Raw genomic sequence first — 18,615 nt, forward strand, 5'->3', positions numbered from 1 at the left:
TTGTTTTATTTCCATTAAGGTTATATCTTAAGTTTAAACTCTGTCCTTTCCCAAGAAGGTGCCACAGGATCAACCTGTGTTTGCATACTTAACTCAATGATATCCATTTCCCCAGTCTTTGTAAGTAATATTATTGTATGTATTCTGAAAACATATTGAATTGAATGATGGTTACATTAAAAAAAAAATCACTTTCACACAGTAAATGAAAGCTGACTGGCTTTCTACTTGAATAAATATAATAATAATATTGTACTTGTACAAACTGTAGAGCATATACTGAGAGATATATAAGCAGCTTAAATTTAACTTACACATTGTTATGTAAGAGATTCATATCAGACTTGAATACATAGATAATGTAATAAATGAAATTAGAAAATAAATTCTTCAGAAAATGTTAAAAATATCAAATTAACACTATTACCTTGTGCCATATCTTTTGCTTGGTATTTTAACAAACACTGAACTTAACTCTTTAAAATGTTGAGGCTGTCGTTGTTCTAATTGAGCATCAGGTAGGTTGCTAAAAAGTATAGAATATTTTTGTTGTATATGCAATGGATTTTCTACAGTTTGATACCTTACCATGGATCAACAAAAGCACACTTTGTGCATTTGCAAGGGGTAAAGAAAATAACTTTTATGGCTAAAAACCTTGAAATTCTGAAAACTAGTTATAATAGACTTTAATATATAAACCAAATATTTGAATTTTAAATATTGTACAACTACAGCTAAAAGAAATAAACATAAATATTTATAAGGTGCAAATTATTTTACCTTTCCTCGGATTTTAAGATAGTAATTAATTCTTCTATTAATTTTTCCTTGTCAGATACTTTATTAAATTTCCTGCTGACATCTTCTAATTTATTCTTACCAAATATTACCTTTTTTAAGGGCTTATTAGGAAGACTGTTGCTAAAATCTAGATACTGGTTATACCAACTTTTTAACTCATTATTCCTATTGTTGTAGGTGTTAATAATTGGTATTAAATCACTGAAAAAATTTCAATTATTTGTTACTGAAATGGTATTATTTTTAATAAATTTGTATACAAATTATATACCTTAATTCAATAGAAACAAATACAAATTCATTGCATCCTTGAAAATATTCTTTCATGGAGTCTATATACTCAGTAGTTTTTAAGTCACTTTTGATGTAGTTTTCTACAATTTTGCCCCTACCTAAAATAGTGAAAGAAAATTTAAGGATTTATGAGAAATTTTTTTTGTGTTGTATTTGATAATTATTTTGTGAACAGGAATATATTTATATTCATTCACTACTTGTAGAAGGCAGACAGGGCTGTCGTGTGTCCCATCTGAAGGTCTCTTATACAAGAGACATATAATTAGTAAACATTTACTATGGTTCTGAAATTATTGACAACTCTTACTTTTAACATCCGGTTTTGATGTACCAGGCAAATTTAGAAGTAATCCTATTTTTCGGTGAGAAGCAGATACTGCTAGCCAGGTTCCTCCTTCACATCCAGGTTGTAAATCACGGCCTAAAAGTATTTATGACATGTACAGCAAAATATCTGCATATATAGGTATTTATATTATATATGATGGAGAGATATCACGTTATTCAGAAGCGATTTTTTAGGATCATTTGTTATTACATCTTTTATTATTTATGTATGACTAAGCTGAAAAAACATAACATTTACAACTTTGTCTAATTTTTTTATCAAAATCTATTGTACCCCCATAAACATTATCGTCTTCAATCCAAGGTCCAAGTTTTTGAGCAGGCCTATCATATGACTCGTCACGATTTGATATTAATATTAATTTATAATCACTATGAACGTCATTACTGTTTACGTATATAAAAACTATACACATTTTAAGCCTATTAGGAAAACACTTGAGAAACCAATTAATGTAAAATTTAACTACTTCTGTCTATTTATTTAATCTCATCAAACAATATTATATAATAAAGTAAGTTGTGATTGAATATGTTATTTGCTATTGATTCATGTATTAAATTTGATATTTGACAATATTACAATTATACTATCGCGCTTTTTTTTAGAGAACTGAGCAATTGTGTAGAACTAGAATTTAACAAACAAATTAATCAAAGATTATTACAGATAAGCGATACATTATCTTAAAAAAATGGAGCATAGAGCAAAATCGCAAACAAAACTCAAAATCTATAGTTTTATGCGTTTAAACCGATTTTCAATTATCATTTTCCAGTCAGCAACGGGTGCTTTCTCGGGGAACTATGCAAACGCAATAAGTGTATGTTCCTGCTGTTTTTTATTTTAGAAACAAAGAGGATAAGATAGGTAAGAGAATTTTGTAGAATTTGCCGAGGCATACGTCTAGTAATCTCGAAACAATGTCAGTGTGTGATAGTGTTCCCGTCATTCTGACAGAATGCGTCAAGGACAGATCATGGATTTTTAGCCAGCAAAAGTCCGACATAACTCTTGCGTTTTGCCGAAAGAGCTGGGGTAAGTTTTAAAAGTTATCTTAATGAGAATAAAATTATTGCACGCTTAATAAACGTGACTTAAATCTACATATTTACATTCAAGTAATCAGAAAGTATTGGTTCCATAGACAAAGCTAAATGCACAATTCAATTGTCGCTGTTCAAACAACCAAGGATTTTGCTACACTCGTTTCATTATTAGAACTGCAAAACAAGATGCAGCTGGCAGATGCAGCTCAAATGATAAATTTCAAGATAAGATATCTACCTAAGTATGAAATTTGTCATAGAATGTAAGTGGGGAAAGTTATTTATCTACTTTTGCGGTACTGATAAATACCGAAAAGATAACTGAAAGCATAGAACTGCTATATGTATATTTATTGTTTTCGGTATGAAAAGTTTGCATAATACAATTCACAAAAGCACATTTAGTCATTAATGCAACTCTATTAATCAAATCCTGATTATTTAAAATTTAGTAAGTGAGTTTATGAAAAGTTTCTTTAATCATTTAATATCAAAAACTTACCACATTATATAGATTAATTAAAAATCTGTATTTTTAACATGAAAATTGAATTCAAAGCAACTTGTCAATCAAGTTCCGTCTCACAATGTCGATGGAGAATCGAAGACTATAAAAACGGCTGTTAAATTTCATCTACAAAAATTATCGAAAAAGGGATATGAGCGAACACTAAATAAGGCACACAACGATTGCGATAATAATAAGTCTGTGATAATAACAAAAAAAGTCTATGGGAGAATTAGATAAATACAAAATAATATAATGATGCTAAAAAATTATTTTAGAAATAAAAATTCAGAAGAATGGAAGTTGAGAGCAATATAGATGTTACTAAACCACTTTATAAAAGATAAACATTGCTTTGTCTTGTCTCAGCGGACTGGTTTTCGCAATCAAGCAGCACTGCAAACTTTTTGCGCCGAAAAATAAACATTATTATAAAATAATAAGTAATTAGAGCACACGTTTATATTACTATTTCTACTATATAATTGTACAAGTTTATTTATAATATTCATAGTAAACTGACAGTGGACGTAGTGTATAGGTCACATGGAAAGAACCATGAAAGATTTATTCAATTGAACTTTGCAACACGGTAGACGATAGAGGCATAGCTAAAAGTACATTGCATTTTATTAATAAGATTGAGTGAAAAAAGATCTAGAAAAATAGATAAGTTTTCCGATTGTTACGGACAGTTTACATTTACAACGACTGGTGAAAGATTGTGCAGGCTAAAATCAATATTTCGTGTAGTGTCGACCGAAAGAGCAGAAAAAATAAAGATTTTACATTGAAATCTTAATTTTTTAATATAAGTTAAGCAATCCTTTATAAACAATTTATTACTTCATAGTAAAAAGCTGAGCACATTTTCACAAAAGTAGCCAATTTGTTTATGGAATATTATAGTGACAAATGACACTTACTGTTTGTTTATGTATGTATGGACCTAAACAAATTTAATTTTAAAAGCAATTAATTTATGTCATTAAAACGCTTAAATTTCCTGAAAGCTTTTTGACTAAAAAGTATTTAACTAAAATAAATAAAAGTATGGAAAATCTTAGAAATATTTGGAAGCCCGAATGTATGTTTCTTACTATTTACGAAAGTAAAAGTTGGGAGTAAACGTTTTAAAACAGTAATCATATATTGTTTACAGTATATCGCATACAGTTAGAAGCCCCAGTACCTAAGCCGTTGATATGCGAAAATTGTCCAGTTAGACCAGAGTTTTATGGTAAAGAATACCACGGTATTATGGGACACAAAGAGGCCTCTCTCTTACTCGATAACGAGCCCAACGGAGCGTTTTTAATTAGAAAAGGAAACGAAAATAACGATTTTTATACACTGACTTGGAGGTTTGCTGTTTACAAATTATACATATAACTATATATTTGTGTTTTCAGAGTAAATCATATTCTTTCGTAAATAATATATGGTACACTCTGACCAAAAACCATTGGTTTAAGAAATGAAAACATAAATAATGGAGAGGTAGAAAGAGAAAGCATTTTAAAATTTGGATTACTACATATTAAAATTAATAATTGTTTACTATTTATCCCGGTAGACTTTGTAATTCCATAAGTTATTAGCATGTTCCATTCCAATAGAAAAAATAATGTCACATATTTTAGAGTGATCATTTGATACAGCATAGTTTTAAAGCTTTTTGCTGACAAATGTGTTAAATTGTCTTGCACTCCTTTAAAGTGTTTAAACCTATAGCCAATCATCCTGTATCCTGTATATATATAAATTGTTTTAGCTAAATTTTCTATAATTTATGTGCAAGAATGAGCTTTGTATGAACATATTAAGTTTAAAAATATATATGTATCACAATTAGCTAGCTTAGAAATAAATCAAGCCTGAACTGAATGAGTCTAATTTAAAAATTATTATCAGGAATTACAAAATATCTGTTAGTGTATGTCTAAAAGTCAAATGATTCTTATGGTACAGTTCTATAGAGAATTAGATTTTAACTAAAATTAATTACATTTTTAGATTCTTGGATAAACTTTTAGTCTTAATGAATATTTGAATCAAATTGAAGCTAAAGTGAAACTTATTACAGTAATATGTTTTGGTCTCAAAGGTCAAACTCACAAGAGGTGGTAATAGAATGTTGCTTGAATCATAATAAGGTAACAATGCAACTTAGGGGCCACATATTTTTTTTACAGATTTAATGATAAAGTACATCATTATAAGCTGTACTATGATGGGACACATTACATTAAAGATAAGAGATATGAAACCATACATGATTTGGTAGCTGATGGTCTCATCACTTGCCACATGGAAATTAAGGCTCATCATATTCTTGAAATGATAAACTCAAGGACAAGCTACACAGACAGTCCTTATGTAACATTAAATCGGCGGAAAATGAACACACTGTCTCAGATACATCAGTAAGTACTTCTTTTTGCATCACTGTTTCATTATCATCATTCAAGCCAAAGAATATCCACTACTCGATTTAGGCCACTTTCAAAGATTTCCAATAGGTCTGGTTGAAAGTGGTCAGCATCCAATGTCTTCCATGGCTTTTGTGATGACCTTAACTGTTCACTTAACTTACTGCAATCAATTTTGTTAATTATACAATTTATTCTAATTTATGGATTAAAAACACTTGGAACATTCTTATTTAATAAGACTAAATAAAACATTGGTCTAAAGAGTGAGTTGCGCTCACTTCAATAATATATAACAAGGGTGGCCAATAACCTTGATAGTTTGAGCCATTTTTTATAATTTGATATTTTGCAGGTAAAAAGCTGTTACATAAACATAAATAAAAGCACTAAACATGTATAGAATGTAAATATTATATTGACCACAATTATTTTATTTTATTTTCTCTTGACAATTATTTGAAATTTGTTGAATAATTAGCAACAATACTACTCAATATATTTTTAAGATGTTTCCAAAGTCGGTTAATCAATACTGATTGGTGTAAGAATTTGACTAATTTCACAGTGGAATAACCTGATTCATTTTAGTATGTTGATCTAAATATTGAAATAATTTGGCAAATAAATGTGTCGCAACTTGATCCCTCCAATATACAATGTAATAAGTACATTTTTATAACTTATATTACAGTAATTATAAGCTAAGATAGGTTATTTGCTTGCATGTCTAATTTGCTATATTGGCTAAGTATTATACAGGTGACAAATAAATTATTTTCAATGACTTTCTTCTCGCTAGCAGGTTTAGTTTATCTCACACAATTAGGTATCTCATCTATTCTGGGATTATTACTATACAAATGTGCTTTTCATTATAACCAACTCCAACCAACTGTAAAAATATAAGTAATTATATATATATACTGGTGATAAATTATATTAAAATAATGATAGATTTGGCCTCTGTGGCTTTAAGGCTGGAGTGGAAATCATAGATGTGCAGAGCACATGCAGTTCAGGATGTTCATCTACAAGGTGGTCAAAAACATTGTTAATGTCGTCAGTAGGAGCTGGATACATGCCACTTGTTACCAGTTTTATTGAAAATCTATGAGGATATGTCCAGCATTAGATCCATTTATAATCTCTTAATTAACAGGGCCTCAAATAGATCCAGTCCAATAACTAACAGATTAGAAAATGCCAATAAGCCAAATGTAACAGTTAAAAGAATCAATTTCGATTTAACTCCTACAATTGAAGATATTCCATTATTGTACAAGTATTCAAAGTCACATAGTTTCAAAGTACACACATTTAAAGGCCTCAATTGGTGTGAGTTGTGTGCTAATTTTCTTTGGGGATTTACAGCACAAGGAGTTAAGTGTGAAGGTATATATATTTTAATATTTATCTAGAGGTTTATTAATATTTTTGGTTGTTTATTATTATTGTTTGGTCTATTATTATTTTCTTTTGCGTTTTCCAAATTATTTAAAAAATATTAATATTAATGGCAAAATTTGTAATAAATTAATTTCTGTTGTGTAAATGTTAATAAATTAAATGTAATTTCAGACTGTGGATTCATAGCCCACACTAAATGTTCTGAGCGGGTCCCAAACCATTGCTTACCAGATTTGAAAAAACTCAGGGGAGTATTTGGTATTGACTTGACAACATTGCTAAATGCCCACTCAAGTACACTTCCGTTTGTTGTAAAGAAGTGTGTAAACGAAATTGAAACTAGAGGTATGGACTCTGAAGGCATCTACCGTGTTTCTGGATTTGCTGATGAAATTGAAGCACTAAAAATGGCCTTTGATAAAGGTTAGAAGCAATTTATGGTTTTTATTTACAATCCAATAACAATACCATATGTTTGAGATAACTACTCAGCATTCCTTGAATTCACCTTGTTTATGCCAGGTTCATTGTTTTTTTTGTGGGACAGGGGCCAAGTATAGTGTTTTTAGATTTATGGAGGCCTTATTGCAATGCATTGACATTCACCTTCACAGACCAGACTTCTCTTCTGTTCTAACTAAAGGTCAAATTATCCTACTAATGCAGTTTCTTCCAGAGGTAACCTGATATATGTTCTTAACAGGCCTACATTCTTTAGAGAATTATAAGGAGATTTCACTGTTATATTTTTTGCTCCTACCTCCACTGCATACAAGTTCGCTATGAATTTACTTCTTGTTATATTGTGGAGTCAGTTTATCCTAGTTTTTTGTTTTTGAAGGAAAAGTAATTTCTATTTGTACTCCTTAATTAAGAATAACTTTCACATCATATTTTATGTGACTTTGGTTATAACGTATAATAACAAGAAATGAGTTGATTTTGCCGTCTCTGGTGTCTACGAATCGGAATTGTAAACGCGTTTTTAATAATTTGGGATCCCTTCTCTGAGATTCATGCAGCCAACGGGAGAACAAAAGAGAAACTAACGGTTATATATTGTAACTTTGGCATGTGCAAATGTTTAACATATTACAGGGTGCAACAAATTTAAGAAGATTCATTCATTCATTCATGTCAGCCGATAGATGTCTATTGAAAGGCAAATCAGTGGATATATGTTATTAAAATAACATTGTTTCTTGTTTTAGATGGTGAAGCCACAGATTTAAGTGTGTACAGTAATATAAATGTAATAGCAGGAACCTTGAAACTGTACTTGCGTTTACTTCCAGTGCCGTTAATTACATATGAGGTTCATCCGAAACTCGTAAATGCTATACGTAAGTACTTCCAGCCAAAAAATTGCCAGTCTTGAAGATTGCCAATTTTCATTATTTCAAATCTATTGTAGCTGCTTTTACAGACTTTGTTACAGTCCAATAAAAATTACTTAATTTTTTTATAGTGATCCCTTTATTTATTGATTTTTTTAGCCATTTTAAATCCCCTTCTATCGTTTAGAGAGTACCTTCAAAAACTAGTGATATAGTTTGAATTTTGTATTACCATGTTAACTAAACCTAATTTATATTCAAACCTAGAATTATAATGATAAAAAACCTTTAATGTGGTGCCGTATTTTCCCTTGCTCATAGTCATAGATATTGGTATATGTATAGGCTTTTTTATAATTTTTTTCCCTTTTTATTTCTTATATTTTTAATTTTATAATATTATTTACCACCCTCTTACAATATCATATATGTCATCTTATTATAAATAATATAATCTATTACTTCTACATGTAAATGATATTTATCATATTATATAAATCTACTAGCTGATCCCGCAAACGTTCATTTGCAAAAAAAAATTGATATTTTAATTTACAAATAAAAAATAAGGGTTGATCGTAGAGGGGTGAAAATTTATGGTTGTATGTATTTTTGTATGCTGTATCATAAAAAAATAAAAACAAAAAATTTCGTTAAAAAAATAATTTTTTTTTAAGTGTGAACAACCTTTATCACTTAGGGGTATAGAAAATAGATAGTAGCCGATTCTCAGACCTACTGAATACGCATATTAAATTTGGTAAAAATCAGTCAAGCCGTTTCAGAGGAGTTCAAGTTCGAACACCGTGACACGAGAATTTTATATATTAGATTTACACAGCACGTTGGCCGTGCACTGCTGTCTTTGTGCTGGCCCATGGAAGGACTTGCTGCCGTTCCTGGACAGTGCCAGTCGTACGACTTCTTCAATAAAAAAAAACATTATTTGCTTGCTTTAAGCACAATATTATCTCTGGCAAACTTTCTCCATCGATCTCAATTCAAGCTTGCACTTAATACATATTCCGACTTTAAGCAAACTGAGAATTTCGAATTCGAACCGCTATTACAAGTTCAGAAAGCTGAACGCTGAGAGGAAGTTTCAGCAACAGTTCTATATAATATGATCAGTCTATATCCTGTAAAATACTAGAAGGCATAGTTTCCTACGAGGGCTATTGGTTTTCGAATAACTGCGAATTGTTTTTAAGTGGCTCGTCTCTTAATGTCGTCGCATCGCCTCGTCGACTCAAACACACGTGTCAGCGTCAGCATGGAGCGATGAAATCATGTTAGTATAGGATTAGTGGCAGAGTCGAATCACGGACTGACTCTCGTTTAGGACCTGGCAATCTTTGGCTGTTCCTAGTTTCTACACAGGTGTTCATTATGCAGCATGGTGCATCTGTCGGACGTTATGTGCACTGTATATGTTAGTAATTATTCAGAGAGAGAGAGAGAGAGTTGTATAGGTTTATTTTTACTTTATTAATTTGAATTTGATTAAAACTCTTTTAATCAAATATTATAACTGATAATATATAAAGCTGTCGTCCAATTATCCGCCTTGAACAATATACGAGATTTTGGTTAGACACTCTTCAATCTGAAACTGAATGCGAATAAGATAAACAATGACATTATTCATAAATATAACTAACTGTGCATTGTAATCTGTTTAAAGAAATGAAGACAACTGCCGCTCAAGTTACATCTCTACGCGAATGTCTGGACTTACTACCGCCGGCTCATTTTAATTGTCTTCAATACATGGTACAACATCTTCATCGGTATGTAATATTTGTTTTCCACGTATGATTTTGTATGCAATCTAAAAATTTTTGCTGGTATTATTGAATTCCGCAATATTTTGTTATCCTAAGAACGGTATTTACAATAATATGTTAATACGCGCATAGTAACAGTTAAAAAGGATTTCATTTCATTAAAATTATTTCGCCTTAAATTTGATAGCACGTGAAAGGGACAGACGATTTAGTTTCGAGATTAAGTATGCATAGAGATATATAAAGATGCGTTTACAGTAACAATGTACGTATTGTGATTCCAGGCATTGCCTTTGGTTTCACGACTTCCACGTGTATGATACAATTTTGTCCACTCGCAGTCTGGGGTCTGAAAGTTTGCTATGTCAACGCATCCACAACTTATCATTTATGAGATAAATTATGCATATTTTGGAACGCTGTCTGGTAAATGCAATATAGAAGGTCCCGAAATTAACTTTTACATGATTATAACACATTTAATTTTGCGGCGAGCGACACCGTTGACAAATAAGGTAGCGACATGTCGCTGGATGCAGCAAGATACTACTCATCGATCTTTGAGGAAGGCCTATGCTTTTTAATGGATGTCTATCGGTTGATATGTTGATGACCGCAACGACAGACTTTCTAATACAATATCATTTATATCACACGGATTGGTACATATCTTTATGGCAGTAATTTTATTATCCAGCGATTTCTCAAACTTGAATGTAAACATGCTTACATACATTTAGTTTGAGGTAAAATAATCTTATGCGATCTTTCGTGCAACCTACGGCTGTTGTGGCCGGAAGGTTCTAGAGTGGCGACCACGATAAAATTTATGTCGCGAAAAGTTACTGGATGCCGGCAGCTTTGCCAATGATTCGATGTTACAGCGCATTTTTTTCTTTCAACTTATATATTTTTTGTTACTATTAGCTAAGTTTATAGGTTTACAAAATAATATATGACTATAGTAAGTTTGCTTTAAAATAAAAATCATAAGTAATTGTCGTTGCGTTCAAAAGTACTTCAATAGACTACTGAGATTGACTTTCAAATTAGGAAAGTTTAATCGGTTGCGGGGGACGCTATGGTAGTGGATAGAGTGATTTGAATAAAATGTTATTGTTTTTTCTTTCAGAGTGTCTCAATTGGCAGACTTGAACAAAATGAGTGCTCATAACCTTAGTACAGTATTTGCTCCCACGTTGGTAGCGACCCCGCCTGCTATCACTGATCTGGCTTTTGAAATTCGGGCCCTACAAGCCCTTATTGAATTTTGTCCACAGATATATTATGGAAATAAATAAAAAGCTTGCCACCGAACTTTATGAAGAATTGGAAATAATTTAATAAAATGAAGACTTTCATTTTAGGTCATTAAAATTCGTATGCTTTTTTTCTCAAAGAATCAATGACGAGTATGGGTGCCTACATTTTTTATCGCCTGTTAAAAGATAAGTTGAACAATCACTTTCGAATAACTGAAATCTTTTGCAAAAAACATCTCAATTCATTTGCGCAATATTGGAAAATTTTATCTTTGATATTGTCAACAATTGTAAAAGGTCACTTTCGAAGTCGGTTTCTCTTTACAAGCCTGACGTGCGGTGTGGCAGAGTTCTTTATACAGACAGGCAACCTGTATAACCACTCAATAGTGTGAAAGCTATTAATAAAAAATAAGGCACATTTGACAGGCCAGATCATGCCCGGTAATGACTTACGGAGCAAACGTGATCTTTCACTTAGTCTCATTGAGAAGCTCACAGCCGCACAACAAGATACGGGGTGCTATATTCGATATTTCTTTATAAAATTGAAACAGTAAATTGAACGTAAGTGAAATGGACTATGCCATTAGCAATTTAAATGCTCTTAGCAGTGACCTGGTTCTGGAGTGGAGACCACGGACCGATATGGCCGTCAAAACCACTTTAAAAATTGTTTGAATCTCGTTCACAGGAGTTCCTTTACTACTTCCCATGCAGTGGCAATAAAGTTAACAATAGTGCATATGTATACGTAGATTAAATTTATAAATATTTTTTATTAGTTGGATATAAAACAGCAATTATATATGTAATGGTCCTAAAATGTGTTGCTGTCTTATATTACTACGGTAGATTAAGATATCATATCCAGTAATTTCTGTAATAGCTACACCATACATATTTACATTTAAATGTATCAATATTTACAGTGGCCTTGTTATGGTTATCATTTCGGTAAGGAAGCTTTTCAATTGTTATTTTGTATTTTATAGACACGTAGTGCGGCTGTCAAATCTTAAACGACAAAAAATTTTCATGCAGCAGCACAAGTCTTAGCAAATTCACATTTTAGTATTGTAATAATAAATTTCTGTTAAATAGTATTTTGATTTGACATAAAGGTTGTGTATTTTTTATGTAAATAGTTTTTATTCCGAAGCTGTTCTGTATACTTTTTGTATTTTAAAAATTCTCTAAGCTTTTCTGTATACTTATGTATTTTAACGATTCTCTTAATGCAAATATCTAAATAAAATTGGTTATTTTGTTTTTCTTTTTTTCGGTTTACTACTTTCTACGGCATCAGATTTGTTCGTTTGTTGAAACATTTTCAGATCTGCACAGAACAGTACCTGAAATAGAAATGCAATTAATAATTTATAGAGTAAATGAATTGCTCATCGACAAATTATCAAAACCTATTAGGGAGGCATAGTCCAGCCAGTCCATCATGATGAAGTTAACAAAAACAATTGTTTTCAGAGTCTCTTGTTCACAAGCAGCTGAAATTTGTTGTCACAATGTCCATATGCAACCTTGAAGGTTTTGATACAAAAGTTGCCAAAAGTCAAATTTCATTTTATGTACATGTACATTTTAATAATAAGCAATTGTTCCAAATTATTCAAGAAAATTTGTTAATTACCATTAATATTGTAATAATTTAATTGATGGTCGCACTCATATGTTAAGTAGGAAAAAATTGTCGAGATATTTCCATGTGAGAGTGTAAAATTTTTTGCTATACATATATGACCACAAGACAAGCTATATTGGAGCTGAAAATAAAATTGTTTTTTAAAAAATAAATATGACTTACGGTATGGGCCCAACCAGCCATATCGCCATATAGATTACGGAAATGATCACCAATTTCTTTGTACATTTTTTCTGTGACGTTTTTCTTACCACGTAGATGCGGTAAATAATTTTGCGCAGCTATTTGATACACGTGAGTATCTACGGGTAGAGCTTCTAGATGATTCAATGACATCAAGCATATGCAATCTGCTACCTTAAATTATTTTTAATAAAAAAAGATTTTAATTATACATATAGCATATTATTTTAATTATTAAAATCCATTGATGGGCCTCACTTAATCACAACAATAAACTGTCTAAACTGCCCACTGCAACTTCAGATGAGTAACTCTTCGGGCTATGTTGGTGAAGTGGATTATTCTGCAGATCTCATTTCTGATTCTATTTCACAGTAAAACACCAAGTATTGCTCTCTGGGTGACCTTGAGCTTTCTTTTAAGGCCTATCCTGACTTCATCTTGGATTCATATATTATCACCAGCAATACACACTGACCAAAGACCATCTTTAGGCATTGCAATATTTTGGACGAGATTTTTGAAGCTTTCTGAATGCTGCCCATTCAAGTTTGATTCTACGAGTGATCTCTTTATCAAAGTTGGACTTACTGAATTGAATGGTTTTTTCTAGGTATACTTAATAGATTTGATTGCCAATTAATAATTAATTTAGTGGCTCTAAATTCCTCTTGACATAAAGTTAATTGTACATTGTAATATAAGATTATAATATTAACCTTAGGTCCTATCCCACATAGCTTCATTAATTCCTGCTTAGCATCTACATAATTCATATTGCGTAAACTTTGAAACCATTTTCCTCCACCGCACTCAACAATCTGTGCAGCTGATTTTTGAATAAATTTTGCTCTGTAACCAAAACCAAGTTCGCGCAATTTTGATTCCACCTAAAAATAGTATTTGGTTATTAATTCATCGCAATAAGTTGTAATAAATAAACACGTACATGTTTTTTTTCGCTTTTTTTTGTCGTCGTTTCAGAGGCACAGGCCTCCCGACAAAGATATTTATAGGGGTAAACCATAATCGCCACATTGCAGGCGGGTTGGCGATTGCAGTGTGGTATTATGGTATGGAAAGGATGCTGCTGCCCATCCTCTGGGAACTTGTTTGGAGAGGTGGCAATCCTATATAATTAACATACAAAAAGTGAATTATATAAGATTGTTTTTTAGGAATCAATCTACAATAGTATCAGTACTTTCCACTTGGCTACCACTACTTTCATCTTTTATGAAATCAAAATCAATTAATTTGCATCTACATAACTTAAAAATAGTGATAACATTTTATAAAAATGCCATGTTTACATAAAAACAGTATATTTTTAATAAATAATTTAAAAACCATTTTTGCACAACTTAAAAATTATACTATAGCATTAAAACACTATGTCTTGAGATTATATTTCAGAATGTAACTTTTGTTATACCTGCAATTCTGCCAATTTATCTACATCAGGAAATGTATAATATTTTACACCATTACATTCACAAATTTCTTCACCGTAATATGTACATAATTTTTCAACCATATTTGAAATCCTGAAATTAATTGTCTTTCATTTTTCTATCATAAAATCCATATGAATAAAAAATAGGTAGGTAGTAAAAATAAATAGGTAGGGAAATAAAATTTTAAATGAATTGTCTATGTGTAGCAATATATGTTTTTAACTAATTGTACTTATTTTATTAATTTTTATGTAACATGTTAGGGAGCAATAAACAAAGAAAAAATAGTTGGTATACTTGTGAAACAAAAATAAACTATAATTTGAAACATAAATTGTTAAAAGTCACACCAGTTGCATAGAACCTCAAGTCATGTGTGCAATAAAGCTGTAAAAGCCTTTAAAGGTTGAACAGTGGAGACATCTCAAAAATGTGAAGAATCTAATTTCTAGTAACAGTTTTAATACAATTGTTGCATCAAAAGATCTATCTATATCTGTCAACTATTAATCAATAATTTGTATCCTTTCAAACCTGTTGTTAATAGAGTGAAAGTTTTAGAAGGTACAAATGTCTACTAGATTTTCTTCTTAATTTATTGGAAAGATATTAATTTTGCAAGTAGTTCAAAAATAATTTGTGGCATTATCTCAGTGATTAAAATATTTGAAAATATTGAATACCTTGATATATGATTATTTTGACTACAGATGAATGAAAAGAGATTTTCCACTGGCTCTTGAGCAAGCATTCTTATGCCATAAAACTGTTTACAAGCTGTTTTGAATAATTCATCTTTATCTGACCACTCTTTGTAATATTTGGCCAGGTTTAACTCTAGGCGAAAATATTGTTTTAATAACTGTTCGAATTTTCCCTCATTATTTTCACTTTTATTCAAATCATGTTCTGTTTGTTGGTTCCACAAAGAACCGACAACTTGATATTGCAAACAGTCATCGAGTTGTTTTAATTTCCAAACAGTTTTATTAAAAACACCAGTCCATTCATCCGCATCTTTATCGTGGGTCCATCTACAATATAAATATATCAATATAATGTGTCTTTTTTTCTTGGACAATATTTCAAGATAATTTACCTGAAACTTTGGCCCCCATTCAAAGTGCCAAAAAGTTGAAGTTCCCTATGATTGCAAAGAATTTTATTCCATATCATTATTGTTGATTACTTTTTTGTACTTTCCAAGGTGTAATAAGTTTCAAGGTCAACTTATTACAATAATAAATTCATTTTAGAATATCAACACTTAAGTTTAACTATCTTAATTTGAATAAGATAGGGATGGCACTTTGTATTAGTGATAATGACTTTGACAGATATTTGACAGTAGACATTGGCATTTTTGATTCGATCTCGCAGCGAAACTCCGAGCATAGCTCTCCATTTCTTACAATATTATCTCACTGAAGAGAGATTATTGTTTGCATCATTGTTAATTAGTCACTTAAGATAATATGTAATTTTATTAAACGAAATCGTTTTTAAAATTAAAATATTTATCAGGCTATTATTCTAACGCAGAAATATTTTTTACAAATAGATTCAAACTAATAGCTGGCCACATGGCTAGCTATATGTTTGAATCTTCTTGAATCTTAATGTTAAGAAAAACTTTTCGCGTACGATTTGTCTATTTTATAATATTATTAATATTAATATTTTTTGGAGTTAATTAGATACTTAATATCTACTAAAGCGATAATAGCTAAAAAAGTGAGTTTTAGCTGATTATATTAAAAATTAAATAAAAAAGAAGGCCAATAATTACGGCCGTGTTTAAGAAACTGTATAAAGCAACATGTCCATGTGTTTGATATTGAAATTTAGTTGGTTCTTGAGGGTTTCAGGATTGATTTTTATACTAATTCGGTATAAAAATGAAACTACGTTCATGCCATAATGTTCTGACACCAATTTATCTTTTTGTTGTTTTTTATATTTTTTACAAGCATTTACTTTTAACAAAGAAGTTTTTAACATTCTCCACACCCAAAATATGAATAATTATAAACACAAACATTAAAAATAACGTAATACAGCCATGTATTTAATTCACTTAAAGTATTTCATAATAACACAGAATAAGAACTAAAAACAAATACCTAATATCTGCTTAAATTCCGTTATAACAAAATTAAAGGTAACTCAAAAGTTTTACTATTGGGTTGTTCAGAAAGTAATTTTGTATTTTTTGTGGTGAAAATGAAAGACCATCTTGGTATAATGAATAAATATTTAATTGAAGTATATATTGGCTATTCTGTTCCATCACTTTTTGCAATCTTTCTGGTAGTAGCATGATTCCACGCTCGTAAAATTTTTGGTCTTTGGTGGCAAAATACTGATCCACATGACTTTTGACGGGTTTATTAGAGAGAATGAAAATAGATCATTTTGGTGACGTTTGAGGAGTGAAGCACAGACGTCAACGCGACGTCACAAATTCATACAATTTTCTCCGTGCGGACATGGGAAACCCTTATATCGAGCATCGAGGTTAAACCTAGGCCTTTCAGGTTGTCATAAACAGTTGAATTCGATAAATTTAACCTCTCACCGATCTCACGTGTTGTTATTTGCCGGTTTGCATCAACTAATGCCTTTATTGCGTATATATCGGCTTCAACCGGTCTTCCAGAACATGGTGCATCTTCGACATCAAAATTACTGGATCAAAATTTTGCAAACCAGTTCTGGCACTAACGTATTGTCAACACATCTTCTCCATACACATGGGTAAATTTCTTTTTGACTTGAACAGCATATTTACCTTTTCTTGAAAATGCTGCTTATTGCTCTCCATAATTAAAAGGGCACCGTCCAAAAACTACTGCGTAAAATCAATTGAACTTATTCACACAAGCCTCTTACTATATCAGTTGTGAAAACATATAATAATAATGCGCCTTAAGTGTTAAGTCACTTGTGTAAAAATACAATTAAATCCTCTGTCGGGAAAAAATGAAATTACTTTCCGAATAACCCAGTATAACGCCACTCATTAGCCGTGATCATGTCTATAATGTTTTTCGATCTCTTCAAGACATCTTGACATCGAGTTCATTGGTTGTTCCAGAAAATAGTTGCCGAATTACAGTTCTCTCCTTGCGTGCAACCTCAGACATGTTCACGGTCGCCAGATATTGAAATTTTGTCGGTTCGTGAGGGTTTCAGGATTTTTTTACAGTAATTTGGTGTAAAAATTATGACACTAATTTATTTCTATTTTTATTTTTATATTTTTCACAAGCTTTTGCTTTTTACAAAGAAGATTTTAACATGTTTCATAAAGCACATTCCAATCTATGGAACTTAAATTAGACCGAAACATTTGCTATTGGCTATTTTTCAGTTATTTGTCCGTAGTACTAAAAGTAATTAAAATGTCTTCATAATTAAATGTTTTATATAATGTGTATTTACAGTATTCGTCTTAAGCAAGTGGTCGTGAACTATCAACGATCCAAATACAATGAGGACGATAGTATTATTGGAGGCGTCCGAATTTAAATCTTATTTCGAAATAGAATTCGAAAGCGCAAGAATGATTTAAAACAAAGTATTGTGGCCGTAGAGGCCAGTAATACGAAGTGTTCTTATACGAATGCTATGCCAGTGATGACTTACGGTACAGAAATGTAGCCTCTGTGATCCTTGTTGACATGCTATTAATCCGCCTAATAAACCACGGAGAGTACTATGCTCGGGATTTCTCTACAGAAATGAGAAGATTCGTAGATGTATGACAGTATAGCAGCTATAGCTTAGTTGATTGGCAAGCTGAAGACGCAATAGGCAAGCCAAAAGGCGCGCAGAATATATGACCGCTGGGGGCAAGATTCTAGAACGGAAACGAGGGACCGGCAAGGGCAGCATACTGTCTGTCCACCTTGTTAAGGACGTTGGATGATGCTGGATGCAAGTCACTTCCACTACCGATATTGGTGAAAATCTTATAGTGGAAGCGTGGTGACTATAGTCCAATGTTTCAGGGTTGCAATTTTAAAAATAATACGGAAATTTCATAGAACAAGTACATAGATATCACTGAATGAAATA

General features: G+C 31.3%; 3 protein-coding genes across 4 annotated transcripts; 1 reads left to right on the forward strand and 2 right to left on the reverse strand.

Moving 5' to 3' along the window:
* Positions 1-8: 8 nt before the first annotated feature.
* On the reverse strand, positions 9-2,009 carry Tango2 (transport and golgi organization 2). The gene is made up of 6 exons (XM_068767268.1): positions 1,724-2,009; positions 1,409-1,522; positions 1,076-1,196; positions 784-1,005; positions 428-526; positions 9-144 (listed from the first exon to the last, which is right to left on the reverse strand). Exons 1-6 carry the CDS (start codon positions 1,863-1,865, stop codon positions 21-23), a joined length of 822 nt encoding a protein of 273 aa, XP_068623369.1. The 5' UTR covers positions 1,866-2,009; the 3' UTR covers positions 9-20.
* Positions 2,010-3,940: 1,931 nt separating this feature from the next.
* Positions 3,941-13,031, forward strand: RhoGAP5A (Rho GTPase activating protein at 5A). The gene is made up of 8 exons (XM_068767504.1): positions 3,941-4,094; positions 4,170-4,371; positions 5,203-5,433; positions 6,602-6,834; positions 7,021-7,272; positions 8,061-8,192; positions 9,871-9,976; positions 11,106-13,031. The coding sequence occupies exons 1-8, from the start codon at positions 4,061-4,063 to the stop codon at positions 11,272-11,274; spliced, it is 1,359 nt and encodes a 452-aa protein (XP_068623605.1). The 5' UTR covers positions 3,941-4,060; the 3' UTR covers positions 11,275-13,031.
* On the reverse strand, positions 12,090-15,855 carry Ogg1 (8-oxoguanine DNA glycosylase). 2 transcript variants are annotated; one of them, XM_068767506.1, is made up of 6 exons: positions 15,635-15,855; positions 15,219-15,569; positions 14,514-14,625; positions 13,798-13,968; positions 13,058-13,252; positions 12,090-12,590 (listed from the first exon to the last, which is right to left on the reverse strand). In XM_068767506.1, exons 1-6 carry the CDS (start codon positions 15,709-15,711, stop codon positions 12,498-12,500), a joined length of 999 nt encoding a protein of 332 aa, XP_068623607.1. In that variant the 5' UTR covers positions 15,712-15,855; the 3' UTR covers positions 12,090-12,497. The 2 variants fall into 2 exon arrangements, 1 of the variants encoding a protein (XP_068623607.1); XR_011107587.1 differs by lacking the exon at positions 12,090-12,590 and having other exon boundaries at positions 13,163-13,252; positions 13,337-13,968.
* Positions 15,856-18,615: the final 2,760 nt, after the last annotated feature.

The sequence above is a fragment of the Battus philenor genome, unplaced genomic scaffold, assembly GCF_028537555.1.
Source record: "Battus philenor isolate CCGP_79_NKW_IND1 unplaced genomic scaffold, ilBatPhil1.0.hap1 SCAF_23, whole genome shotgun sequence".
In the NCBI taxonomy this organism is placed as follows: Eukaryota; Metazoa; Arthropoda; class Insecta; order Lepidoptera; family Papilionidae; genus Battus; species Battus philenor.